Raw genomic sequence first — 27,252 nt, forward strand, 5'->3', positions numbered from 1 at the left:
ATTTCCAGGCAAAGAATGGCCTATGCAAAGACCCAGAGACAATAGTGCCCCTGGCGCATCAGCAAAGCCGAAAGGTACAGCAGGAAGAGAGCAAGGGGCCACGGCTGAAGAAGTAGACAGGAACCCAAGGCCACAGGGCCTTGTAAGTCTTTGAAGACTGAGGGTAATGGAAAGCTATTGAAGGGTTTTTAAGTAGGCGACTGACCATTAGCTTGGGGCTTTTTAAAGTTCAAGTATCTGATGCTGAAAATGAATGTAGAAAAAAATATATTCAAAGGTTTCATGGCCAGGCATGGTGGCTCACGCCTATAATCCCAGCACTTTGGGAGGCTGAGGTGGGCGGATCACCTGAGGTCAGGAGTTCAAGACCAGTCTGGCTAACATGGTGAAACCCCGTCTATACTAAAAATACGAAAAAAAAAAAAAAGGGGGGTTTCAGAGTCATCCAGTTCTCACTGAACATGTGCATGCTAAATACATTATGAGGCAATCTATAGGAATGGAGACTATGGCCAACAGCAGAGCCAAAATATTTCATGTCCTTTGCCTCTAAACAGCTGAATAATACGAACCTTTGGATAATTGAAACAGCTGTGCTAAATATCAGGGTTGCAACCTCACAATGGCAGACTGGCAGACAATTTCTATCATTGTGTCTCCGCCTCTTTTGCTGGCTGTGTATAAACACAGGTGGCAGCAGTGCTGCCGTGAGCAGGTGTGAATCGACACACAGCAAGGTATATTAGAAATAGGGTAGAGAAATAAATACTTCAGCTCACTCCTTAGCCAAGTTAATCGAGAAATGCTCACTGAATCCAGTATTATGCCTGGAAGCAGGGAATTGAATAATAGGTGTTGGAATGATGGTAAACTAACACTACTTAAAAAATCAACTCTATTTAATTAGGATATGTGCTAGTTGTCAATACTGTCAAAGAATGAGAGTAACAAAGAACCCAATAAATTAATGTGGGCCCCCCCCCACAACATCTGAACATAAGGTCAGTAGTAAAAACAATATAAAGGAAAAAAGGCAAAACCTCCAGTGATTGCAGAACTTAATGGTAACGTCCTTATTTAAACATGTTTCAGTGTGTCTTTACGCGGATTCGACTCACATACAGCTCTTGGTAAAGCATCAACTTTTTTTGTAGTGCTGTCTGATTCTCTAAGAACCTGATGAGTTTCTTTGAGCAAGAAGTAGCAGCCCAATCTAGCTCAGCTGTACTCAATCTGAGTTGCTTTCCTACCTACAAACCCTCACTTCAAAGCAAGGAACATAATGTACAATTTTTTAATGGCTCTAGACCCAGGCACTCAGCCGCTCTGCTCTGCGCCTTACCTCAGTGTAAACACCTCATCAAGATTGCCTGCGCTTCAACAATAGCAGCCAAATGCAATTCGAGAACCACAAGCCTTTGAAGTCCTCCCTGCAAAGGCCGGTTTTCTAGTCTGGGATAATGACAAGCCATGATTGCTGTCTTTGTTGTATCTTTTCAGTAGAGAAGCAATTATAGGCCCCAATTTAACAGAATAGACATTACACAGCTTATGATGCTCAAAATGCAATTTCATTTGATCATTTTCTCGATTTGATTGGTATTAATAGAATGGTTCACAAAAAAAAAAAAAAAAAAATAGCTGGCAGAGGTTGTGTCCCATTCCACTTTGAAAGAGATAATGTAAAAGTATGCTTTACTTGCCCAGGGATCTTACCGGGGTGATTCAGCCGCTGTGTTCTACCAAAACAGCCTGTGGAGGGAAATATTGTATATCCTACATTTTCTGGAAGAGGAAGCGTGGGACACTGTATTTTTCATTTGTAAACTTTTCACCAGTGCTATATGAGATTCCATCATTGTCAATCAAACAGTATCAACAGTAATAACCTGAATTAACTAAACTAAGTCCCCTTTATTTCTTAGACACTTAGCTTGGTCAGAGAATCAGCATCCTCATGGCAGATCTATGAAAGAGTTCAACTTCCTTTTTTCCCAGGCTCCAGACGACAGTTTCTCTGAGTCATCTCCACTTTGAGGTTTGAAAAGGATGATTTCCTTGCCTGCTAAGTCAGCTTAGTTAGGTTTTTTACTCTTGACCTTCATTTCTCCTCCAAGATAGAGTCAATTTTTCTTTTAAATGAGTCGTGTTTCTGTTGAACATCATGGTCACATGGGATTGAAACCTTTGCCATAACGTTGAGAAAAGTTGTGAAATCTAATACTTTTATAATGATCTAGTGTTTCATCTTGAACTAGCACTGTGAGAGGGACTGAGATAGAAATATGATAAATAGCCGGCTTTGGTGGCTCACACCTATAATCCCAGCACTTTAGGAGGCAGGCCGATCACTTGAGTCCATTAGTCTGAGATCAACCTGGGCAACATGGTGAAACCCTGTCTCTACTAAAAATACAAAAATTAGGTGGGCATGGTAGCATATGCCTGTAGTCCAAGCAACTTGGAAGGCTGAGGCAGGAGAATCCCTTGAGCCCAGGAGGCGGAGGTTGTAAGCCAAGATTGTGCCACTGCACTCCAGCCTGGACCACAGAGCAAGATCTGGGGGGGCCGGGGGGGAAAGAAAGAGAGACAGAGAGAAAGAAGAGAAATAGCTCATTTATAGTTCTAAGCTTTTCATTTCAGCACCAGTTGAACTTTTTCATGATGTGAAGTTTTCCATTTGCCATGTAGGTTAATCATTCAAAACCTGGTGATTAGTTCCATTTGTAATCAGAATTCCACGATCAAATAGTCTGTTTTTGTTTCGTGTTTTAGGAATGAAAATTCAAGCACAAAATGTTAAAAGTTTTACATTTTCCCCACTTTCAGATTAACCTTAAGTATTCAAACGCTCACACTGTCTATCTGGCCTATCTCTCTCTATATATAAGTACAGTAATTGTGATAGTTACTTTAGCAAAGTTAATAGAGACAGCTCCGGTAGAAGCAAGGTTACACCTGAAATAAAAGAAACAACATGTTGTGTTTTGTACAGGGAAGCCACACTGAGTGGTCAGGAATGAGGGTGTCTTCATTGTCAAATATTTACTTATCACTTAATATTTAACAAATATTTTACCTCTTTCTGTATTGAATACAAGTCTGAAGTCAAAGTAAACAGCAGACAGAAGATCTGAACACAAACAGGACAGATCCCAAAACCCAAGTTCTTTCTAGTCATACACCTTGCTGCTTCTCCACTACACAGCCCGCCAGAGGAAATGTAACAAAATGCATGTCAAGTCCTAAATCTAAATTTTAAAACTAATTACATCAGTTCTGAGGGGAGAGACTTAACAGCATTTCTAGGCAGTGGAACAGAGAGTGGGCAGAGGAGGCTGACCTGAGTACTGCCGCACAGGGGAATGAGACAGTCCGTCCTCTAAATAAGAGCAGGCTCACAGGAGACCAGGGTCAGCTTCTACCCGCGCAGAACTGTTGTCTGAAGAAGGGGTTAGTCTGGTCTGTGTTATTCCAGAGGGCAGAGGCATAGAAAATACAGAGACATATATCTGCGCATATAAGGAAGAACTTTCTGGCATTCAGTTTGTGCTCAGTTAGGGAGCAATATGTTCATCATGCATGAAACAGATTTCTCCTCCTCAACCCATAGAAGATCTTTAAACATACTAATACTGACAAACAGGTAAGTCTTGCCAGGACATGGGGCATGAATTTAGGCGGACAGTGAGTAAACATCTACCAGGGATGGTGTGGATGTACTGGAGAACTGGATTGTCTCCGGAATCTTTTCCAGCATTAAGATTGCATAGCTTTACGTTTGCTTCCTGCAGCACATCCTGAGGGCTAGAATGTCACATAGCACAGACACTATTTTCTTGATTTAAAACAGGTAACTAATGGAGGCAATGAAGGGCCCTTAAATAACTTAGGGACCTAATCCTGTGTAGCTGCCTTCATTCATGTTTCCCAAACCTGGATGCAGATTAGACCCACCTGGGGAGCTTTTTAATATTTATTTATTTATTTATTTAGAGATAGAGGCTCACTCTGTCGCCCAGGCTAGAGTGCAGTGGCATGAGCTCAGCTCATAGCAACCCCCACCTCCCAGGTTTAAGCAGTTCTCTGCCTCAGCCTCCTGAGTAGCTGGGATTACAGGCACTGGCCCCACGCCTGGCTAATTTTGTGTTTTAGTAGAGATGGAGATTTCACCATCTTGGCCAGGCTGGTCTTGAACTCCTGCCCTCGTGATCCACCTGCCTCAGCCTCCCAAAGTGCTTTGATTATAGACATGAGCCACCGCGTCTGGACTTAAAATTTTTTTTAAATAGTAGATAGGGAACTTTTAAAATATATTGATATCTGGGGCCACTCCCAGAGCTTATGATTTAATGGGTTTGAGGTGGGATCAGGGCATTAGTATTTTTTTTTAATTTCCTCGGTTTTTCTAATATCTAACTAAAGTTGAGAACCACCGACTTTACATTATTCAAATTCTCTGAGTACCAAAACTACTAATCGTGCAGGTCTAGGATATTTCTAATAAGTGAGTTAGCAACACTGTTGCATGTGCAGGCTCCAGAGAAAGACCACCCAGCTCTTCTACTTACTAGCTGTTGATCCTGGGCAAATTACTTAACCTCTCTGTACCTTTGTTTCCTCATTTGCAAAAAGGGAGTAGTAACATATGCATACCTAATAAGGTGGTTGTGAGGATTACCTGAGAACGTTGTATGCTAAGGGCCTAGGACAGATGCTGGCACACCACGAGCATTCCACGTGTAAAAACATTGTTATTTCTGTTGTCGTCATCATCTCAGCGTGTAGTGTTATTTCATGGTGTTTCTATTGGCATGATCAAACGTTACTTGCTGCATCCAGTTCAGATAACTGTTCTAAAATTGGGTCTCCTGAGTATGTATTGAGCATGTAAAGTAAGTAATAGTTTGACCTTAAGGCACCAGTTTTCTCTTCGTGTCTGCAAGATAAAACATTGTTTATTCCCATTTTCCTTGGGAACAGTCAGGTCCCTGATGAATCCTTGAAATTAACTGAAAATAAAACCTAGCCCAGCAGGACCGTTTTCTAGAGTGCACTGACTTGAGTCCCATGGCTCTAAGACTAAAATGAATCCAGTTAACATGCTGTATGTGTTTTACCTACCTAGATCTCCTACCCTGTCAGAGTAACAGACAAGACGTCTATTCAGAATGCCAAGGAAATTGAAAATGCTGCCATCGATCCTGAAGACAAATGGCATCAAAGAGCACAACAGCTAAAGGTTACCTGCTAGATTGCATTTTAAGTGTGTTTCAAGCAATACTGCTGAATATAAGTAATGATCGTGGCTGAGTTCTTATCACTTAAGGGTTTATTTTTATGCTTGAGAATAATTACCCACTTTCCTACGGGTAAGACCGGCTTCTGCTCAGAGGAGCCATTGCCTGCTCAGCCAGCCAACCCTACCTGTTTTTCCAAGGGTTCTGTTTGCTGGAAGAAAACAGTCATTTCACACTTTCAACATACTGAGTTAGAATCCCACACAGAAAGAAGGCATGGAAAGACATGCAGGAAAAATCACAGTTCCAAAGAATTGTCCAATTCTGTGCTGCTCCCAAGTCTGATTCCTTTTGTAGTTGGCAGTTACTTATTATTCCTAGACAATGGGGACACTATTCCTGAAAACTGGATGGGAACTCCCAGAGCCTCACCAAACCCTCATTTTCAAAATATAAAAACTTACCAACTGATCATTTAGCATGATGACATCCTTTTTGGCCATGGGTGTACTACTTTGAAATCATAAATGTGATTTCAGGAAGATTTTCTGAAATTCTCCACACTGTTTTCTAGAAGAAACAGAAAAAGGCTGGGCACAGTGGCTCACACCTGTAATCCCAGCACTTTGGGAGGCCAAGACGGGTGGATCACCTGAGGTCAGTCAGGAGTTCGAGACCAGCTTGGCCAACATGGTGAAACCCTATCTCTACTAAAAATACAAAGATTAGGCCAGGCCCGGTGGCTTACGCCTATAATCCTAGCACTTTAGGAGGCCAAGGTGGGTGAATCACAAGATCAGGAGTTCGAGACCAGCCTGGCCAATGTGGTGAAACCCCGACTCTACTAAAAATACAAAAATTAGCTGGGCATGGTGGCACACACCTGTAGTTCCAGCTACTCAGGAGGCTGAGGTAGGAGAATTGCTCGAACCTGGGAGGCGAAGGTTGCAGTGAGCCAAGGTCATGCTACTGCACTCCAGCCTGGGCGACAGAGCAAGACTCCATCTCAAAAAAAAAAAAAAAAAAAAAAAAAGACAGAAAAGCACCAGAAGCTCAGGTTTTCTTGACCCGTGTATGTGGAGCCACCCTTGGACCAGGTTTTATCCCTGCCTAAGAAGAGATGAGTCCTTTGAAATTACTGAACCTGTAGAGCCTGTTGACATCAGTTAAAACTATGTACGGTGATAAACATAGTAAAAAAAAATAATAAGTTTTATCCCAGTTTCAGAGAGGTTAGAAAGAAGGGACAGCCCGAATCATCTCTTTTCCTCCCCAGTGGCCTCCAGGCCGCTCTTAAGAGTTGCAAAAAAAGAAATAAAAATTCATTCACCCAGAGCTTCCTGAAAGTTGATGCCAGTGAGGCCACACCTAGAAGTTAAGATGATGGGGACTGAAGTGTCTCATGACTGTGGGATGTAGAGGACAGGATCCACTACCAGACCTGATAGAGAGCCAGGGGAGCTTGGTCAACAGGAACTGGGGACAAAGGAAATACCTTAAGGTTTGCCATGCATTATGGATAATGGGCTGGGTCACAAGAGATGAATTTCTGGGCCTCAACCTACTATTTACTTGATGCATGACTGGGCAAATCTCAATATTTTCAAAGCCTTAAGTTTCTTCTTTATTAAATGAAGGATTCAAGGTCTATCACAGCTGCAAAATGCTAGAATTCTGTGACCATGTATGTCTAATTATTTAAATTATTATAGAAAATACATTTGAAGCATGTAAGATTATTGCAACCTGTAGCTTTCATAATTGTCACTAAGGAAACCCATAGGATTCTCAGCTAATGATAAAAAGATCAAGGTAAAAAGCTTTGCCCAGTGGTAATATCATAACCAGTGAGATTTATACAAGGTGCAATTATTGCTAACTGAAAACTTTTCCTAATATCCGCCGTGACGACTTGAAATATAGCCAGCATTGGCAATTTTGGATAGTCTCTATGAAGACCGAAAAAAAATGATAATAACCAAGGTAAAATCACAGTGCTTGATTGATGGCATGATCTTTGACAGAGGCAGTAAAACTTTTGTACAGAAGAAAATCAGAAGAAAGCCAAAAGAATGCTTTTTATTCTTTGCGTATACTGTAATTAATGTGCTTATAACCCATTCCTGAATGAAGACATGGAGCAAAACATCTAAAAAGTGTTAGACCTAAAATGACAATAACAACGAATGGCCTAAGGGATGTTTCCCATTCTTTAGGTGGAAAGGATTTGTGGACTGCCCACTGCATGCTACACACCGGCCCAGCACTCTGGGACACAGACACTTCAGGCTGCCTTTCTTTTTCCTCTTCAACTACCCAAGCCCAGTGCCTTCTTTTCAGTGCCTCCTCAAGGGCCACCTCTGCATGGAGATTTCCAGCCTCCCTCACCCTGCTCCTCTGCCTTCAGCTCCTGCTGTGTCTATAGTCTGGACCACTGGCTCAGGGCCTGCCATATTTGACCATGTCTCATTAGCTGCTGCCTTTGTTTCTTTTTTTTTTTTTTTGAGACGGAGTTTTGCTCTTGTTGCCCAGGCTGGAGTGCAGTGGTAGGATCTAGGCTCACTGCAACCTCAACCTCCCAGGTTCAAGCAATTCTCCTGTCTCAGCCTCCTGAGTAGCTGGGATTACAGGTGCCCACCACCACTCCCAGCTAATTTTTGAATTTTTAATAGAGACGGGGTTTCTCCATGTTGGCCAGGCTGGTCTTGAACTCCTGACCTCAGATGATCCACCCACCTGGGCCTCCCAAAGTACTGGGATTACAGGCCTGAGCCACTGCGCCTGTGTTTCTTTTGTACCCACTATACTACGAGATCTTTAAAGGTACTGATTGTATTTTTCTCTACATCTCCTACCACAATGCTTTGCCCAATACTGATGCTCAATAAATATTTACTGACTGATTAAAGATACATTTAAAGATCATGGGCCAGGCACAGTGGCTCATGCCTATAATCCTATTGCTTTTTAGGAGGCCAAGGAGGAGGATTGCTAGAGGCCAGGAATTCGATGTTACAGATGCCACTGTACTCCAGCCTGGGCAATAGAGCAAGACTCTGTCTCTAAAAAATACAAAATACAAAATACAGATAAAAAGATTGTTTAGTGTATCTCCAAGGGAAAATGGGCCTCATTTGAAATTTTTTTCTTGAAAAATGATTTTCAAAGTTTCATAAGCCTACCCTAACAACAATAACCCTCACTAATGTGAAATATCTTTATGCAAAATCAAAATATTTAACACAACAAAATATTTATTGACTATCTACTGTATTCCAGGCACTGTGGATTAGGTGCCTGGCCCAAAAGATATGAAAACAACAACAACAACAACAAAAATTCTTTAAAACAATAAATAAAACTTGAAGAAAGTTTGTTTTTTTGTTTGTTTGTTTTTGAGATAGAGTTTCACTCTTCTTGCCCAGGCTGGAGTGTAATGGCACGATCTCAGCTCACCACAACCTCCGCCTCCCAGGTTCAAGCAATTCTCCTGCCTCAGCCTCCTGAGTAGCTGGGATTACAGGCAGGCGCCACCATGCCCAGCTAATTTTGTATTTTCAGTAGAGACGGGGTTTCTTCATGTTGGTCAGGCTGGTCTCGAACTCCCGACCTCAGGTGATCTGCCCACCTTGGCCTCCCAAAGTGCTGGAATTACGGGCATGAGCCACAGTGCCCAGCCAAGGTTATCTTTTTTTAAAGCAGTACCTCCCCTCTAGGAGTTCAATACTTTAGTGGGAACATGGTTATGTAATCATTATAATGCAGCAATATGGACGTGGGTACAAAATGCAGTGGAACTAAAAGAGCACCTAATTCTGCCCTAAGAAGACAGAGAAATACCCCCCATAGGAGTCAGTATCTCCGCTCCCTGTGGAAGGACAAATGCGGGCAAAGGTATGAAAGTGGGAGGAGGAACAAGGAACCATGACAGCCCTGGCTGCTGTTTCTGTGGTCTAGGGAGGGAAAAGTTGACATAGTTGGTAAGGGCTGCTGTCTGCCTCATGCATCCCAGGACTCAGACTGAAGAAGACATTGTTCACAATCTAAGCAGGTATGCAGCAGTGAGGTGCCATGCAAGGGGCATTACACATGTAACTCATATGTAAGGAAGGCTCCATGGCTTGGAAAAGCTAAATACCAAAAATGCAAGCAATAATAATTACATATCTGTATATAGATGTATATTTGTGTGTTTATGTGTGGAGTGACAGAGAAAACAATGAAATGTGACCAAATGTTTAAAATTGTTCAATCTGGATAAGAACCTTTTAGAGTTGTCTGTACTAGCAATTTTTCTGTAAGTTTGAAATAACTTGAAAATGAAAAGTTCAAGAAAAAAGTGCCCACAGGATTTGGTGACTAAAAGTTTATTGATGTCCTGAACAGAGCAGTTTCAGCGGGATGGGGAGAAGGAACGCTCTATGGCAGGGGACAGAGGTCAGCATGAGAGATGGGGAGCAGAGACCAGTGCAGTCTACACCATCAAGATGCCCAGCTGTGAATTGAGAAAGAGATAGATTTTTCTTTGCTTTTGTTTTTTGAGACAGGATCTTGCTTTGTCACCCAGGCTGGAGTACAGTGTCATGACTTTGGCTCACTGCAACCTCTGCCTCCCAAGTTCAAGTGAGTCTCCTGCCCCAGTCTCCTGAGTAGCTGGGATTACAGGTGCACGCCACCATGCCCGGCTAATTTTTGTATTTTTAGTAGAGATGGGGTTTCACCATGTTTGTCAAGCTGGTCTCAAACTCCTGACCTCAAGTGATCCACCCGCCTTGACCTCCCAAAGTGCTGGGATTACAGGTGTGAGCCACTGTGCCTGGCCAAGAAAGAGACAGGATTTAACCAGAGAATGGCATCAAGTGAATGTTTCTTTCCTTCTTTTCATAGGAGAGACTTAAATACATTTACATGCTAGAAAGAATGAGAAACCAGAGAGAGGGCGAGGAAAGAGAGAAGATATGCCTGAGACCATTTCAGCCTATGTATTTTTACTTTTAAAATACTGAGAATGATGGTCATGATCATATTCTATGTAAGAGTCTTATCCACGCCTAGAGTCTTCACTTGAAGCCAAGTCATCATCATATTCTATTTAAGAGTCTTGGCCGGGCGTGGTGGCTCACGCCTGTAATCCCAGCACTTTGGGAGGCTGAGGCGGACGGATCGTGAGGTCAGGAGATCGAGACCCATCCTGGCTAACACGGTGAAACCCCGTCTCTACTAAAATTACAAAAAAGAAAAAAAAAAAGAGTCTTATCCATGCCTAGAGCCTTCACTTGAAGCCAAGTAATCTCTCTTCATTTAACCTTGACACATAGGCCTTAGTGTCCTGAATCGCTTCGTGCTTGCCTGTGAATCTTCACGAGTTTTCCGAATCCCGCTCAGGTTATGTGCCCAGACTGAATGCAGTATGTATAAGGCTCAGGACTCTTGCTGGGCAATGTGACGAGCACATTCCCACCGGTTAAGATCTTAACCAGGTATCTTAGTCTGTTTGTGCTGCTATAACAAAATACCATAGATCAGGTGGCTTGGAAACAACAGAGATTAATTTTTTTCACAGTTTTGGAAGCTGGAAGTCCAAGGGCAGACACTGGCAGTTTCCATGTCTGGTGAGGATCTGCTTCCTGGTTCATTGGTGCCGCCTTCTCACTGTGTCCTCACACTATGGAAGGGGTGAATGAGCTTCCTCGAGCCTATTTTATAAGGACATCAATCCCATGCAGGAGGGCTCTGCCCTCCGGACCTAGTCACCTTGAAAAGGCCCCACCTTTAAATAGCATTACCTTGGGGGTTAGGATTTAACGTCCGAGTTTAGGGAGGACACAAACATTCAAACCATGGCACCAGGCAAGAAACATGTCAGTAGAAAAATATAAGAGGTTCCCCAAGTAAGTAATGTTTCAAAAGGATAAATAGGATGTTTTCTTTCTTACCCCTCTAAAATAACTCTTAGCTTTCCAGGCAAAGAAAAGATAATGATAGTATTAGAGATATGTAGGATCTTTTACTAATTAATATGAAAGCCCTTGCAATCAAATCCTGATTAACCTTTCCAAAAAGCTGTTAATTTGGTTTTGCCTCCAACACTGTCAGTAGATCTGTGCTGCTTCTATTCATCTGAACACAGAGTTCTTCCTTACCCACAGAGAAAATTAGAGCCAATTAATATATTTGCTTGAGATTCTCTTAATATTGTCAGATGGAATTGGTATCTCAGGCTTAAAGTACTCATGTCTTATTGTTCATAAACACAGCAGAAAAGCGGAACACAATGGAGATTTCTCCACTTTAGAGCTGATCTCGGAGCCCAGGCACAACTCTCGGGACTCCGTGGTTGAGTCAGGTTAACTAAGAGCAGGGGTGGCTTTTGTGTTGAAGCAGATGAACTTTTTGGTTGCGATCAGAGCGGGCATTGTCCCGTCTGCTTATGACATGTGAAAGGAAAAGTCATAAAAGAGAAACAACCAGGTGCTGCCTTTCACAGGGTTGGGGACAAAGTTCTCTTGGGTGGCACAGTATGAATGAGCATTACTTAATAACTGAGGATGAGTCCTACTAAGAAATGATCATCCCAGCATTAGGCATCAGGATCCCCCCATGCTAACACTCCACGTGTGACGCAAAAACCTACTGCCATTAAGCAGTTATTCTAAGTGCATGGAGTATGTACTGATTGCGAGTGTTAGTAACAAAAGAACCCCAGTGACAGCAGGATGGAATAGAGGATTTCAGTGCTGATGGAGATTAAATCGTCTGAGAATGGCTTTGTATATTAACTTCAGGGAACTCAGGTCTTGCCACCTAAAGAGTGACACCTGATGCCCCAATTATAGGGTAATAAATCTTTAGTAAACCACAGATCTCAAGTAGGCTGCTTGGAAGGTGAGAAAAATCGTATTGAGCCCATAAATGGCTTCCTTTCTGGGGACTGAAATGCCATCTCTGGGCACTTATATTTATGTGAATGGAAGATTTAACACTTGAGACAATTGAAGTTTCATAAAATGATGAGTCCTTGGCCTTGTTGTCAAAGCACCCTGTGAAGTGTGCTATTGTGATCTAGATTGTCAGCAGCAAAGGTAATAACGTGATTAGGATCAAGTGGTAACCCAGGATTTCAGATCTAGTACCCAAGAAATTTCTGAGAAGTTAGTATTTTCTTTTTTGGTGAAAATTAAGAGAGAAAACTAGGGAAAGTACATTTAGATGGCAGCATCCTGGTTACTTCTCTAGTGAGTTAAAGGCTGAACAAATATTGAAAAGAATGACATTATCAGCATCAATTAATATTTTTAGGTCACAGTCAAGGGGGGCATTTTTGACCTTCACGAACAGCACTGCCAGTCATAAAAAGAGCTGCTATGTTCCATGACCACACCTATAACATTGTAAAATAGCAATTATTTTCTGGATCCATTGCAAGAAAGGATTTTCTTGGCGTTATGTATTTGCAGAATCTTCCTGCCCACATTTCCACAAGTAACTCAATTTACTGCATGAAAGGAATACCTGGAATTTACCTGGAATACAGAAAATAAGTTTTCCCTTTTTTTGGAGCACCACAAGTAAAAATTTAAAGTATGTAGGAGCTAATCAGAGCCTGGCCAATCCCCTAGAAAGCTCAAATTCTCAAAAGAACAGCTTCTAAATTTCAAATTAGAAGTCATTATGTCTTAAAAATATGATATAATAAGTAACATTGTATATTGCTATTTTAAATTTAACAATCAACATTATTATAACGTGATTTCACTAGAAATAGAACACTGCTTAATATTATACAGGAATAAGATGAGTCTTAGTGGTTGTATCAGAATGTATCAGAAACGAGAAATCAAAGCTGAACTTTTTTTTTTTTTTTTTTTTTGAGACGGAGTCTCGCTCTGTCGCCCAGGCTGGAGCACAGTGGCCGGATCTCAGCTCACTGCAAGCTCTGCCTCCTGGGTTTACTCCATTCTCCTGCCTCAGTCTCCCGAGTAGCTGGGACTACAGGTGTCCGCCACCTCACCCAGCTAGTTTTTTGTATTTTTTTTTAGTTGAGACGGGGTTTCACCGTGTTAACCAGGATGGTCTCGATCTCCTGACCTCGTGATCCGCCCGTCTCGGCCTCCCAAAGTGCTGGGATTACAGGCTTGAGCCACCGCGCCCGGCCCAAAGCTGAACTCTTATCACAGTAATTTGATCATTCTTTCTAGCAAACTAAAATAATCATTCATCCAACTGCTGCATTTTTCAGTTAATGTTTTATAGATAAAAGCTAAAGAGATTTTTTAAATATATGTGTTCAGAAAGGAAGAAATATATTGCAGTTTTATAACACACTGATGCATATGGTCATCCTACTGTTTTCAGTAAGCATTTAATCATTCTTTGCAAAGGCCTCTTAACTCAGCCAGTTTTTCGCAAAGTAATGAGTGCTTTATTCCTTGGAAAATATTTCTAAATGGCAATAGCACAATATAGTTACATAGTGTATCTATTATACCAGGAGTACATTTTGTTGTTAGGAGACTTTGAAAAGCATAAAGACTGTTCTGAAATTGAAATATTTCCCCCAGATGTTTGATTGCCTAAGCGCAGACTATATTGAGGAACAGAAGCAAAACAACCCTCACAGATGTCCTATCACAGCACAGACTCTTTTATAATCCTCTGAATAAAATCTAATTTGTTTCATCTGGTGAAGAGGTCATTTCTAGCTTCTGACCAGCATGGGTAAAAAGATCTGATCATCTGAATTGTATTTAATATTAGATTTGTACTTGGTTTATAAAGCAAATTATTAGTGTTTTCTGGTTAAGATTTTTAAAAATATTCATGTTACTTAAAATAAGCATATATATTGTGATGTAGATTCACGTTTGTACTTTCTCCGTATCTCTCGAAGTAAAGCTTCCCCACACCATCCCCCAAGTTGGCGACACTTTTAAGTCAAAGACTTAACTTTTAAAACTTAAACTTTTAAGCCAAAGACTTGTCCTTAATATAAAGCCCATTCTAAGCTTTCTATTTCTTTCTAGGCTTATAATCCTAAATTTCCAGGAGGAATCACTCAGTTATGAACTCTCCAATGCCCTGAAATTAGGAAAAAAAAAAACACCCCTCTACTTTTCTGTATCTGCTTTCGGTTCTATAGTCAGCTTCCCAGTCCCCAATTTGAAAAACACTAATTTAAAATTTGTGAAGAGTGCCAGTCTTCTGATTTTACATTAACCAAAAATATCTCTCTAGAATTACCAGGAACACTGGTCTCAATATGAAAGCACAAAATCAAGCAGTGTACCAAGAGGGCAGCCTTCTGAAACAGTGAATGACCATCAGCCTTCCAGAAGACCAGCCAAGCCCAAGATTCAAAAACAGCATGAACACCAAAATGACCTGAAGTCTTTCACAATGGAAGAGGTGACTGCCAGTCCGGAGAACCAGAATAACCCTCCCAGGCAGCAACAGAACCAAAATAAGCCTCTTGATACTTCACCAAAGCCTGAATCGATTGTGATTATGCATGCCTCTAACAATGATGTACAAGCTTCAAGGGCACTTAGGAGCCAGAATCTCAAAGAAACCTCCAATACATTTGCTCCACCAAAACAGGCTTTTGACAAGGTCTTATATAAAAACTCTACTGGATATGACTCTGGACTGAATGTTAATAAAGAAAGAGGACACAAAGACCAAGAAGAGAAAAGATTTTCATACCAGCAGCTACACACCCTTTCTGACACGGATTTGAACAACCTTAATGAACTTTCCTTTAAGAGACACGTGCTCTTGAGCCAGAAAGGCTCTCAGTTGGTTTATCACAGAGATGTTCATGGATCAACTGAAAATAAGAAACAACCCAAACAGCCTTACACAGAGACAAAATACAAGAACTTAGAAATGTTATGGTAAGAATTCCCTTTTCTCAAGTGGTTTTTTAGAGGAGAAAGCAGAGACTGCTGCAGAAAAACTGGAGAGGGAGAAGGGCAAGGGGAATTCATAAGGATGGCTAGGTGAGAAGAAGAGTTCACCTAACAACTTCCTTAGCTCTGATTCCTGCCTCAAAGAGTCCATTTTTTTTTTTAGACAGAATCTTGCTCTGTTGCCCAGGCTGGAGTACAGTGGTGTAATCTTGGCTCATCACAACCTCCGCCTCCCGGGTTCAAGCAATTCTCCTGCCTCAACCTCCCAAGTAGCTGGGATTACAGGCGTTCACCACCATACTGGGCTAATTTTTGTATTTTTAGTAGAGATGGGGTTTCACCATGTTGGCCAGGCTGGTCTCGAACACCTGACCTCAAGTGATCCACCCGCCTTGGCCTCCCAAAGTGCTGAGATTACAGGTGTGAGCCACAGCACCCAGCCAAGAGTCTACTTTTGATGGATTTCTTTTCCTCTTCCCTGTCTCCTGTGTTTTTCCCCTGTAGTTAAACTAGAAGTTGGAGGGAGACAAGGACAGAGGGACCCAGTCAAAAAACATCAGTGTTTTTTTGAGGGCTGCAAGTAATGTTTGGAGGAAACAAATGATCTCCAACATTATCTTGGCCTATCCTGAGAAAATAATCTAAAATACAGAAAAATATGCACATACAAAAAAAAAAAAATCATCATTTATAGAAGTGACCTAAAAATCCAACAATAGGGAATGTTTAGGTAAATTATGATATTTAGTATCATGGAACCACTAAAAATTATGGTTATGAGGAAATGCTTCTATAGGAAGAAAATAGTAAGGTACAAAATTACACCTTGGGTTGAATGACACTGGTGGAAAAAAAATTATATCTAGGGAGTATGAGCTCTACTGTGTTAAAATATGCACAGAAGAAGAAAAATTCACCAGAACATCGATACTAGTTATCTCTAGCAAGAGAGATTGGGATTTTAAAAATTTATTCTCTATATTTTCAGAACAGTTCAAGTTCCCTACAATGTAGATGTATAACTTCTATAAACAGGAGAATAAAAGTTATTTTAAAAATTACTTCAGGCACCATTTCTTGGTGTACTTCAATTAACCATCCTTTCTACATCCCTAACATGCTGAATATAATGCTACAGTGCTAAATGCTATACAAGGTACAAAAGAAGTATGGTGTGTGAGGCCCCTTCAAGGAACTTACTTTCAAAGTAGGAAGACAATTACTCCCTTGTGAGGTGATCAAAGAACATTTAAGTGCTACACTTGGTGGTATGGAATGTAGATTCAATAAGGCTTAAAGTTAGCTTCCTAGAAGAGATCGTGATAAATAGCAGACATCTTTGTCTTTTTTTCTTGATTTTAGAAAGATTGTTTCTAACACTTTTACCATTAAAAATAATATTTAGTTTTTGGTAGATAGATAGATGATAGATAGGAAATTTCCTCCTATTCCTCTTTGCAAATAACTTTCAACATAAATGGGTATTTGATTTTATCAAATACTTTTTCTGCACTTATTGAAACATTTCTCCATTAATCCTTTAATGTACGGAAATATGTTACCAGATTTTCTGATGACGCACTATCCTTTTATTCCTAGGGTTAACCCAATTTGTCATACTGCATTTTTAATAAGTTGCTTGATTTGATGTGTTAACACTTTGTTTAAGATTTAACATTTTCATATACATGAAGTGAGATTGGCTTATAATTTTCCTATCTGCCAGTGGCCTTGACTGGGTGGATTATCAAGAAAATACCAGCCTTATAAAATGAGTTGAGGACTGTTTCCTCTTTTTGCATCCTCTGGACACTTTATATACAATTGGCCTTATCTGTTACTTGAAGGTTTGATAGGATTTTCCTCTAAAACTATTGGGCCATAAGTGGGTTTCGTTTGGCTTTTTGTTGTTGTTTGTGAGCAGATTTTAAACTCCTGATGCATTTACTATAATCATTATAAGACTTTGCAGTCTTTTCATTTTCACTTTAGTCAGTTTAATAAATTATATTTTCTAGGAAATATTTTCTTTTATGCTAAGCTTTAAAATGTACTGTCATAAAACTTTTTGTAGTATTTAAATAACTTTAATATTATTCCACCTTTATTATATCTATAATCATGTCCCTCTTTTCATTTCCTTTTTTTTTTTTTAATCTTTTTGGCAACCTCAACCTCCTGGGCTTCTTTTGCTTAATTTTCTCTGTACATATAGTTAATTGATCCTACACTTTTGAGTAGCCTCTTAGTGTAAGTTTCCATAAGGACAACCACATCTGGCAATTTCTCAATTCTTGTCTCTTTCTCGGAGCTCGACTTTCTAGACTACTTTCTTTCTCTTTCTAGACTTGCTACTCAGCTGTCCTGCTGAGGATTCCCTTTGCCTTTCTTCTGATAGGATTCTCTTTTCATTATCTCACATTTTCCTTAGTTTGTTTGAGCACCCCGTTCGGTGATTTTTTTCAGATTGAAAATGTAGTCTAAGGACAGGGGACAGGGTGATGGTCAGTTCTCAGCGTGCCAGTGTCTTGTGCCACACTTGTTTTCTGACTGCATTCCGCTGTTGTTGTGCTCCTATTATCCTTGAGAATCTCCATGTCCTCATGGAGACTCTCTTCACTCTTCTCCTTCCTGTTTTTTTACATCCCCGTTCTCTTTCTTAGTTTCCTGTTTGATTTTGGTAGAGAAAATCCTCCACTGCTTGAGAAGTAAGTGTTTTGAGATCTTGCTGAAATTATCTTTCTTCTGCCCTCGCCCCTGATTGGTAGCTTGGCAGAGGCTTGTAGAATTCTTGATTGCAAATTGGCTGGGCACGGTGGCTTACGCCTGTAATCACAGCACTTTGGGAGGCCGAGGCGGGTGGATCACAAGGTCAGGAGTTTGAGACCAGCCTGGCCAAAATAGTGAAACCCCGTCTCTACTAAAAATACAAAAAATTAACCGGCCATGTGGCAAGCACCTGTAATCCCAGTTACTCGGGAGGCTGAGACAGGAGAATGGCATGAACCCGGGAGGTGGAGGTTGTGATGAGCCAAGATTGTGATGTCGCCCACTCCAGCCTGGGTGACAGAGCAAGACTCCGTCTCAAAAAAAAAAAAAAAGAAAAGAAAGAAAGAAAGAAAATCATTGTCCCTCAGAATTGCCTTCTTGCATCCAGTGTTGCTGTTGAGAAATCTGAAGCCACCTTATTCTTGATCCTTTATATATAACTTGTTTTGTTTTGTGAAAGCTTTAGGATCTTTTCTTTTTCTCTACTGAAGTGAAATTTCATAATAATGTGCCTTCGTATAGGTCTATTTTCATAGATTGAGCTGGGGCTTTTAAACCTGAAAACACGTGACCTTCAGTTCTGGGGAAATTTCTTGAGTCATTTTATGGGTAGTTCCATTCAACCATTTTCTGTTTGCTCTTTCTAGAAACTCCTATGATTCAGATGTGTTTTTCCAGGACTGTTATTATGATTTTGTTTTCTCTTTCCTTCTCCATTTCTTTGTAATTTTGTTCTACTGTCTGGGAGGGTTTCTCAGTCCTAGCTTCCAGGCTTTCTACTGCTATCATGTTTGCTAATTTCTGACAGGATTTTTTTGTTGTTGTTTCTGTTATTGGTTTCTGAATGTTCCTCTTTTTATAGCCTCATGTTTTTGTTCGTGGATGCAACATCCTTTTTTCTCAACATCTTCTTAGATTTTCAACAAGGCAAAATAAGCTGTAAGGGCCCTTGTGACTGAATTTTTAAGTGTTTTTAATTCCCTCCTTTGTTTCTCTTTCCTCTAGGTCTTTGTCAGTGATGTTTGTTTCTCTTCTCCTATTTTGCTGCCTTCCACCTTATGGCTTGTGTCAGATGTCTGGCAATGCTTGATTGTCTTCCCATGATCAAGTATGAGGGACTAGAAAGCTTATTGAAAGCTCTGAGTGACAGTGCTTGTTGACTTTGAGTACCTATAGAATGATCTGTGGGGGCCATCTGATAGGAAGCCCTCCTGTAAGTTTTAGGTCTTTTATCTTGGTGGTCAGATTTATTATCTGTGCTTGGTGCTTCACAGGCAGGAGACTCGTTGGCTTCTTCAGAATGAAAACCTCCAGTGAGCTGTGGCGAGAGGGAAGGGACAGTTGCCTAGGTGCACAAAATGGAGATGGTGATCTGGAGATCTGACTGGTTCTTCTTTTTTTTTTCCGAGACAAGAGTCTCACTCTGTCGCCAGGCTGGAGTGCAGTGGCACGATCTCAGCTCACTGCAACCTCCGCCTACTGGGTTCAAACGATTCTCCTGCCTCAGCCTCACGAGTAGCTGGGACTACAGGCACGCACCACCACGCCAAGCTAGTTTTTGTGTTTTTAGTAGAGACTGGGTTTCATCATGTTGGCCAGGATGGTCTCGATCTCTTGACCTCATGATCCGCCCGCCTCAGCCTCCCAAAGTGCTGGAATTACAGGCGTGAGCCACCATACCCGGCCCCCTTTGAATATTATGTGTCTCAAATGTACTCTGTTTTCTCCTGTAGGAACCCCAAATAGCTGTATATTAGATTGTCTATTCTAGACTTCATGCCTTTTAAACTGTTTTTATTTTACATTTTTTATATCTCAGTGTTTCTTTCTGAAAAATTTATTCAAATAAATTTTCCAGCATAATAAATCTCTCTTTACCTGTGTCCAAGATATGCTCTTTAATGTATCCATTGAATTTTAAATTTCACTGATGATATTTTCCATGTCTAGAATTTCTATTTGGTTCTGATTAAACCTCTCTGTTCTTTTTCTAAAATACAGGATTTTAAAATATGTTTCTTGGGTTCTTAACTTCTTTTCTCGTGTCTTTACTCATCTTAAATGACCTTATGAATGTTATCTAGGATCTCTCTATCTGAAGCTCTTGGAAGTCTGCTATTGCTATTTGGATGTGTGTGCATGTGTGTCTGCTGACTCTCATACTTGATAGATTATTTCCTCTTATGGGCAAGGACCTTAGATTGTGAACTCACATGTAGCCACCTTTCCTGTGGAAACCTAGGCAGGCTTGGGTGGGAGTGTATTTCTCCAGAGAAGTTTTATATTTGCTTCTGCCAGATGCTACAGAAGTATCCCTCATCCAAGATCATTTTTATGTTAGTTTCTTCGTGCTGGATTTCCATGATTATTTGCGTAAGGTAAATTTGAAATCCAAATATTGTCCTATAGATATTCACAAGAGCTTGTTGTTGCTGTTGGCTTTTTGTGGGGAATGGGGGTTGTTCTGTTTTTCTATTCAGAGCCCAGAGACCAAGACAGACAGACTTGCTTATTGTTTCTCACGGCTGGTGAATGGGTTTTTAATGAATGTAGCTTTTAACTGAGGATGAGGATGTAGCACCTCAAGTTATAGTCTTCTTACAACGATCTTAGTTCTGATTCCCTGCCTCACACAGCACAAGATCTTGCATGTCCTATACCGGCGTTAACTATTAAAACTGACACCTGTAGACCCAAAACTCTTGTAAAGAAAGCTATAACTTCAGCTAATCTAAAATCTGCTTTGGTTTTTATTCCTTTTGTTCATTTTGGTCTTTGGAGATTTCTATTTATGTTACCAATTCAACTATGTATTTAAAGGATGTTTAACGTAATGCAACATTTCTAGGTATTTTGCAGTGGGAAGGTCTTTGATTTTCAAAATGGTGTTTTCTATTCTGAATGCACTAAACAAAAGTTCTAAATAAAATGTAGACCGTCCTAAAGGAAAAAGAGGAGCAGTTTAAGATAAATAAGAAATTAATGTATTCATGAAAAGATTAAGCTAAATGCCATTAATGTGATTTGGGAGTGATAAATGCATCAAGTTACTGGTTCATAAAGACTTTTATGCTAGAGGTCTTATGTATCCAGATTTTATTAATAGATTTGTGCTTTTTTTTTTTCATTAAGGAAATTCCATTCTTCTGACAGCCAGCCCGTTAGAGCTTCTCCAGATTCATGGCTCACCCAGATAATGGAGCAGCATCAGCAAGCCTTGGTGCAGCTGACTGACGTGCAGCCCAGTGAAGGGGCCTTATCCAGCGTCACGCTTCCACCTATACTGTCAAGGGTAGAAAGTGAATCCCAACTCAGTTCAGAGAGAAGCCAAAGAAACCAAGTGAAAATTAGCCGTAGCAATTCTGAAGGCTATCTGTTTCAACTGGAAAAGGGAAAAAAGCATAAGAAAAGAAGCAGCAGTAAGGTAATAAAAGCACCATTTTACCAAGTAACCCTTCAATTTTGAGAATACAGATGGACCTTTATTTAATTATAGCCCTGGAACAGGGATGGTCATTACTGAGTTGCTGCCACACTGGGTGGCCCAGAGTCCTAAGGAGTTTCTTGCTCCTGCGCCTGCTACTCCCTGGGGTTTCCCTCCCCTTCTTTCTAGAAGTTGTTGCTGCCAGGGATGCTCATTTCTCCCTCCTATTCAAGTCATCTTGGCGAGAGGTCTCCATTTGCAGAGTGGCAAAACTCCTTTCATCCCCAGCTGAAACATCCCTTACTCCGAAAACTTCCATACTCCACCCCAAACCCCGTGCTAACCTGAGTCTTCACGGTTATTAAATCATTTCTTCCCAGCTCATTCTCATATCTTAAAAAGCAGAGAAAGTGGGGTTGAGTGAGTGAAAGCACTTGTTGCCATTGCATTTTTCCCACCATCCGCCACCATGAGAACTCATCTTGGCCCTAATCTCACCCCAACTTCTGCAGTAAAATGCCTGGGCTGGCCAGTGATTGAACTTTCCTCTCAAACGTTAGCTGACCTTTACTGAGTTCTTTGTCTCAAATAAATTCACCATTACTAGCATCTTGGTGCACTTAAATCTTTTCTCTTAGGGCCTACATGATTTAACAAGTAAAATTGGAGGCCCAAAGTAGAATGTTTTCAGTAAGAAATGAAGGAGCATAGGAAGGAGACTTTTTATGTCCTGTGTATTTCTCTTCTGTCACTGGCAATAAAAAGCCCTCAGGAAAGGTCACTTGCTTCCAGTGTCAAATAATAAGGAAAAAGCTAGAAAATGCATTCTGTTTTACAGGCAACAGGGAAAGGCCTGGTTGAAAGCAATAAGCCTGTGGTGAGTTGGGTTTTCAGGGAACAGACTGAAATGGAGATGTGCATGCAGGAGGTCTATAGTGGAGCAACCTTGGGAACCTCCCCTTTAAGGGGGTGAGGGGGGGCCGGGCGCGGTGGCTCAAGCCTGTAATCCCAGCACTTTGGGAGGCCGAGATGGGCCGGATCACGAGTCATGGAGATCGAGATCCATCCTGGCTAATGACGGTGAATACCCTGTCTCTACTTAAAAATACAAAAAACTAGCCGGGCGACGAGACGGGGCCGCCTGTAAAGTCGCCAGCTACTCGGGAAGGCTGAGGCCAGGAGAATGGGTAAACCGGAGGCGGAGGGCTTCGCAGTGAGCTGAGATCTGGGGCCACTGCACTCGCAGGCCGTGGTGCGCAAGAGCAAGACTCCGTCTCAAAACAAAAAAAAAAAAAAAAAAAAAAAATAAAGGGGGTGAGGGAAGCGGGGCTGGGCAGAAATGGGCTGTGATGCAGACACAGCAGTAGCCTTGGCCACGGTTCTGAGGGTTCTAAAGTTGGGATGGCCCTTCAAAGGCAAGGGGCCCAGGCTTTTGTTCTCCCATGCCAGCCTGCCATTGGATAGTGACTGCCCCTGGGGAAGGGTAGTGACTTTGGGCACAGCAGCTCCGCGTGACTGAGGCAGTGTTTAGGGAGGAACTCAGCTGTGAGCCCTCAGCAGACAACACTCCTGGCATCTGGGGAAATGGGTGCCTCAGTCCAGAAGGGCCTCCACTCTGAGACAACCTGAGAGGAATTAAGCAAATGATTTCTAAGTTGAATTCAGTTTGTTATTAAATAATTTCTAGGCTGGGTGCGGTGGCTCACGCCTGTAATCCCAGCACTTTGGGCGGCCGAGGTGGGTGGATCACCTGAGGTCAGGAGTTCGAGACCAGCTTGGACAACATGGTGAAACTCCGTCTCTACTAAAATACAAAAATTAGCCAGGCATGGTAGTGGGCGCCTGTAATCTCAGCTACTGGGGAGGCTGAGGCAGGAGAATCACTTGAACCCGGGAGAGGGAGGTTGCAGTGAGCCGAGATTGCAGCATTTCACTCCAGTCTGGGTAACAAGAGTGAAACTCTGTCTCGATAATAATAATAATGATGATTTCTACATGCCTATGTTGGGAAGGCAGATATGTAAATGCTTATTATGTTGCAGTATAATGTTGTAAGCAAAAAACAAATAATGATATTAATTAATAATAAAAGTGATAATAATAATGTAGGCATGCATGGGGAGCACAGAGGAACATAAAGGAAAACTGATATCCTGACCTGGGGTTCAGGCAAAGCTTCAGAAGATAATTCAGAACTAAGTCTTAGATGGTGGTGAAGAATTGGCAAAGAAGACTGCAAGAGCAGACCGGGCGCGGTGGCTTATGCCTGTAATCCCAGCACTTTGGGAGGCTGAGGCAGGTAGATCACAAGGTCAGGAGTTCGAGACCAGCCTCACCAATATGGTGAAACCTCATCCCTACTAAAAATACAAAAATTAACCGGGTGTGGTGGCAGGCGCCTATAGTCCCAGCTACTTGGGAGGCTGAGGCAGGAGAATTGCTTGAACCCGGGAGGCGGAGGTTGCAGTGAGCCAAGATCATGCCACTGCACTCCAGCCTGGGCGACAGAGCAAGACTCCACCTCAAAAAACAAACAAACAAACAAACAAACAAAAAAACTGCAAGAGCAATTCAGGCGGGAGTACCAGCACGAACAGAGGTGCTGAAGCTGTAACATGGTGCATGCTGGGGATGAGAGCATTTCAGGTCCTTGTGACTAAACCTGGGAGGCAAGGAGTGTTGAAAGATGGGAGCAGAGTGGTGAATAGGGGCCAGGTCTTAGAGGATCTCGTTTTCCATTCAAAGAAGTACTTTTTCTGTAGGCCAGGGGGGATCATGGAGGACTTTTGGTTGGATTTGTATTTTAGAAAGGCAGCTCTGGCTATGGTGTGCAGGGCAGATGTAAGACATCCCAGAAGGTGATGAGATTAGGAAGTCTGTGGATCCTCAAGTGGGGCCTTTAGAGAAAAAGATAAGGGGTGGCCTCAAAGAGAAGGGGAAGCTGGCTTGGAACAGGCAGCGAGAGGTACTAACGAGAAGAAAAGGAGGATGTCTTGGGGCTAAGATATGACCCCAGCCCAATCCTGCAGCTCCCATCTTGAGCCCATCTGTGTACCGCAGGTCTTCAGCTCACAATCCTAGAGTTCTTACCCCAGCTCCTTCACATACCCACTCCTGGAGGCTCTTTGAACTTCATTCCAACTTCACCCTCTCATGTCTTCCCATCTACTGGGGACAGGACCCCATCCGTGCCCACACTGTGAAATCCACAACTAGTGACTTGGAGCTGGGAGAATCCCCAGTTCTGCTGTAAATAAGGAGAAGGGTGTTTCTTTTTTCTTTTCTTTTTTTGATATAGAATCTCGTTTCGTCACCCAGGCTGGAATGCAGTGAAGCAATCTCGGCTCACTGCAACCTCCACCTCCTGAGTTCAAGTGATTCTCCTGCTTCAGCCTCCTGAGTAGCTGGGATTACAGGCACGCACCACCACGCCCGGCTGATTTTTGTATTTTTAGTAGAGATGGTGTTTCACCATGTTGGCCAGGCTGGTCTCGAACTCCTGACCTCAGATGATCCACCTGCCTTGGCCTCCCAAATTGCTGGAATTATAGGTGTGAGCCACTGCGCCCAGTCACAAATGTGTTTTTTTTAATCACAGGTAACTTCTTTTTCCACAGAAACATCATTATATGGTAGTTAGGCTGTAAGGTATTATTAGTACTGTTTTCAAGAGTTTTGTGACTAAAGTAGGTTTTGAAGACTTGACTAGGAAGCTGCACATCATCCGTATTATTTCTACAGGGATATGTATTCAGAACACATTTTCGAGGTGAGGACAGCCTGTTCACTGCAGTACATATAGATTACCAGGGCCTAAATTTAGCTCAAACACACTAGCTCACAAGGGAATCTTCTAGGTTAGGGTTCTTGCCAATGATGGGTTGTTGCTGAAAATGCAAGCTTTTGAACTCAATTCTCACTCGGCAAGATTTAGAGGAAGCCATGGACCCATTCATTCCTAGGTTCTCATCTCTGTTCCCAGTATCTCTTATGACTTGGACAAGTTATTAATGCACCTGAGCCGTCTTTTCTTCATCTGCAGAATTATTCTTTCTTTTTGTAGATTTGGTGTGATATTAAGTGAAATAATGTATTAAAACCATAGCTTAATCCCTAGCAAAGAAGAGACATCAACTAAATGTCAGTTTCCTTTCCCTTTCCCCTTCTTTTAGTTGATTGAATTTATGTTTCACGGAGAAAAATAGAGGAAAGTACTCTGACAACAGTGTGTGTCACCAGAAATCTAAGCGCTTGGGAGGTCAGGGGAGAGGAAGGAAAATTTGCAGTTGCTGCCTTCCCAGCCATCTTTCCAACTGGGAACATCCCCCTTCCTGCTTTCTATCAGGAATGTTACAATCTATATATCCATTTTCTCAATCCAGCACCTTCAGCTTACATCTGACAAATTCACAGAAGTGCTCTTTGTCCTTTAAGATATTCCAGAAGCTAAAATGACTTAGAAATGAGCTATTTGTATAGGACAGCAGGTAGTCAAGGCACCAGACAGAGGGGATCATTATCCAGGTCATGGCCATTTGCTGGTCACATCAAATCTTTTGGTTTCCAAGGGAATTGCCCTGAATCACATTAAAACTTTGAGGATTTGTAAAGAGAATAGGCCCAAGCACCCTTCCTCTTCTCCTGACAGTTCTGTTGTAACTGAGTTCTGAATGCCAGGCATTGTCCATGCCATGAAATCAAGACATCAGGCAGTCAGGGATCGACGGATGACAAACGGCATAAAAATATCTGTCGCAACCCACTACGAAATGACTGCTTCAGGAGTTTGCTGACAGCTAACTCTGCTGAGCTGAAGTAATTAACTCATGTGTTGGTGTCACAGACAATCTGGGCATTGCTGCTTGACTGCTTCTAAGAAGGGGTTTATTTGGATTAAGTTTAGCAACTGCAGAGCAAATTTCCTTCACTTGCTGTTCCACAGTATTTGAGGCATTGTTTTTTGTCGTGTTTTTCAGTAACTTTCTCACACTTACACATCTGAGGAATTTTCTGGAGAATAGCTCTGCAGTGGCCCCCCAGCAGGGTACCACCTTTCAGAGTTGAAACAGGTCCTGACAGAACAGTCAATGTCATTTCCAATCAGGGCACACTGTGTCCCAAGTTTGCAATTAAAAACTCTGCTGTCTTGAGAAGAACTGTGGTTAATTCCTGGTACAAACCTTGCATCAGGAAAGTCCTATGCCATCGTCTACTAAAGCAATCAAGTGTGAACACCAGTGCAGAGGGGCTGGTCTGGCCTTAACAATCCTCAGATGGTGCCAGACTCGGTCGATGCCAGCTCGTGTGTGTCTTATGCAAAGACCAGCAGCAAATCTCATCAGGGATTGGTTGAGAGCATGCCTGCATTTTCCGATTTGTTCCTCTTGTGTTTGGAGACTTAACAAGACTATCATTGTTGATTTACTTTTTTTTTTTTAATATTGTGCTACTATGACCTTTTAGTCTTGTAACAGCCATGGAGAGATAAATCAAAGTGAATTCTGGGGGATTATTTTTACTATAAAAGACTTTTGAGGAGCCAGAAAGTAGATTAGTGGTTGCCTAGGGCTGGAGGTGGAGGGGGCAAAGGGAGTGACTGCTAATGGGGACAGGATTTCTTTTCAGGGTGATGAAAATGTTCTAACATTGGAATGTGGTGATGTTTACACAACTTGGTGAATGTACTGAAAACCATTGTATTGTACAACTTCAAGTGGGTAAATTTTGTGGTATGTGAATTATATCTCTATAAGCTGCTAAAAAGACTTTTGATGGAGAGAGATCAAACAAAACTGCACCTCTGAGAACAAATCAAGATTACTTGCGCCAACCTTAAGTAAATCCAATATTTTTCATTGCCAGTCACCCAGAACAAACTCCGTTAGGAGCCATCACCATCCCTTGAGAAAAG

At 41.7% G+C, this 27,252-nt stretch overlaps 1 protein-coding gene across 7 annotated transcripts in view; it reads left to right on the forward strand.

The window, feature by feature from the left end:
• JHY (junctional cadherin complex regulator) overlaps positions 1-27,252 on the forward strand; it is a 77,758-nt gene that overhangs the window by 37,469 nt on the left and 13,037 nt on the right. For 3 of the 7 annotated variants that reach the window (XR_001886320.1, XM_017875609.1, XM_017875610.1), the window contains exons 4-6: positions 5,129-5,242; positions 14,475-15,133; positions 21,050-21,341. The exons of 1 other annotated variant lie outside the window; for it this stretch is intronic. Coding sequence is in view for 5 of the 6 variants with exons in the window: in XM_017875609.1 (XP_017731098.1) it covers positions 5,129-5,242; positions 14,475-15,133; positions 21,050-21,341 (1,065 nt within the window). In the remaining variant the exon portion in view is untranslated. Of the gene's footprint in view, positions 1-5,128; positions 5,243-14,474; positions 15,134-21,049; positions 21,342-27,252 lie in introns of those variants that run through there. 3 more of the 7 variants (XM_017875614.1, XM_017875611.1, XM_017875612.1) reach the window with 3 other exon arrangements.

Source organism: Rhinopithecus bieti, unplaced genomic scaffold (assembly GCF_001698545.2).
Source record: "Rhinopithecus bieti isolate Rb0 unplaced genomic scaffold, ASM169854v2 scaffold_7884, whole genome shotgun sequence".
In the NCBI taxonomy this organism is placed as follows: domain Eukaryota; kingdom Metazoa; phylum Chordata; class Mammalia; order Primates; family Cercopithecidae; genus Rhinopithecus; species Rhinopithecus bieti.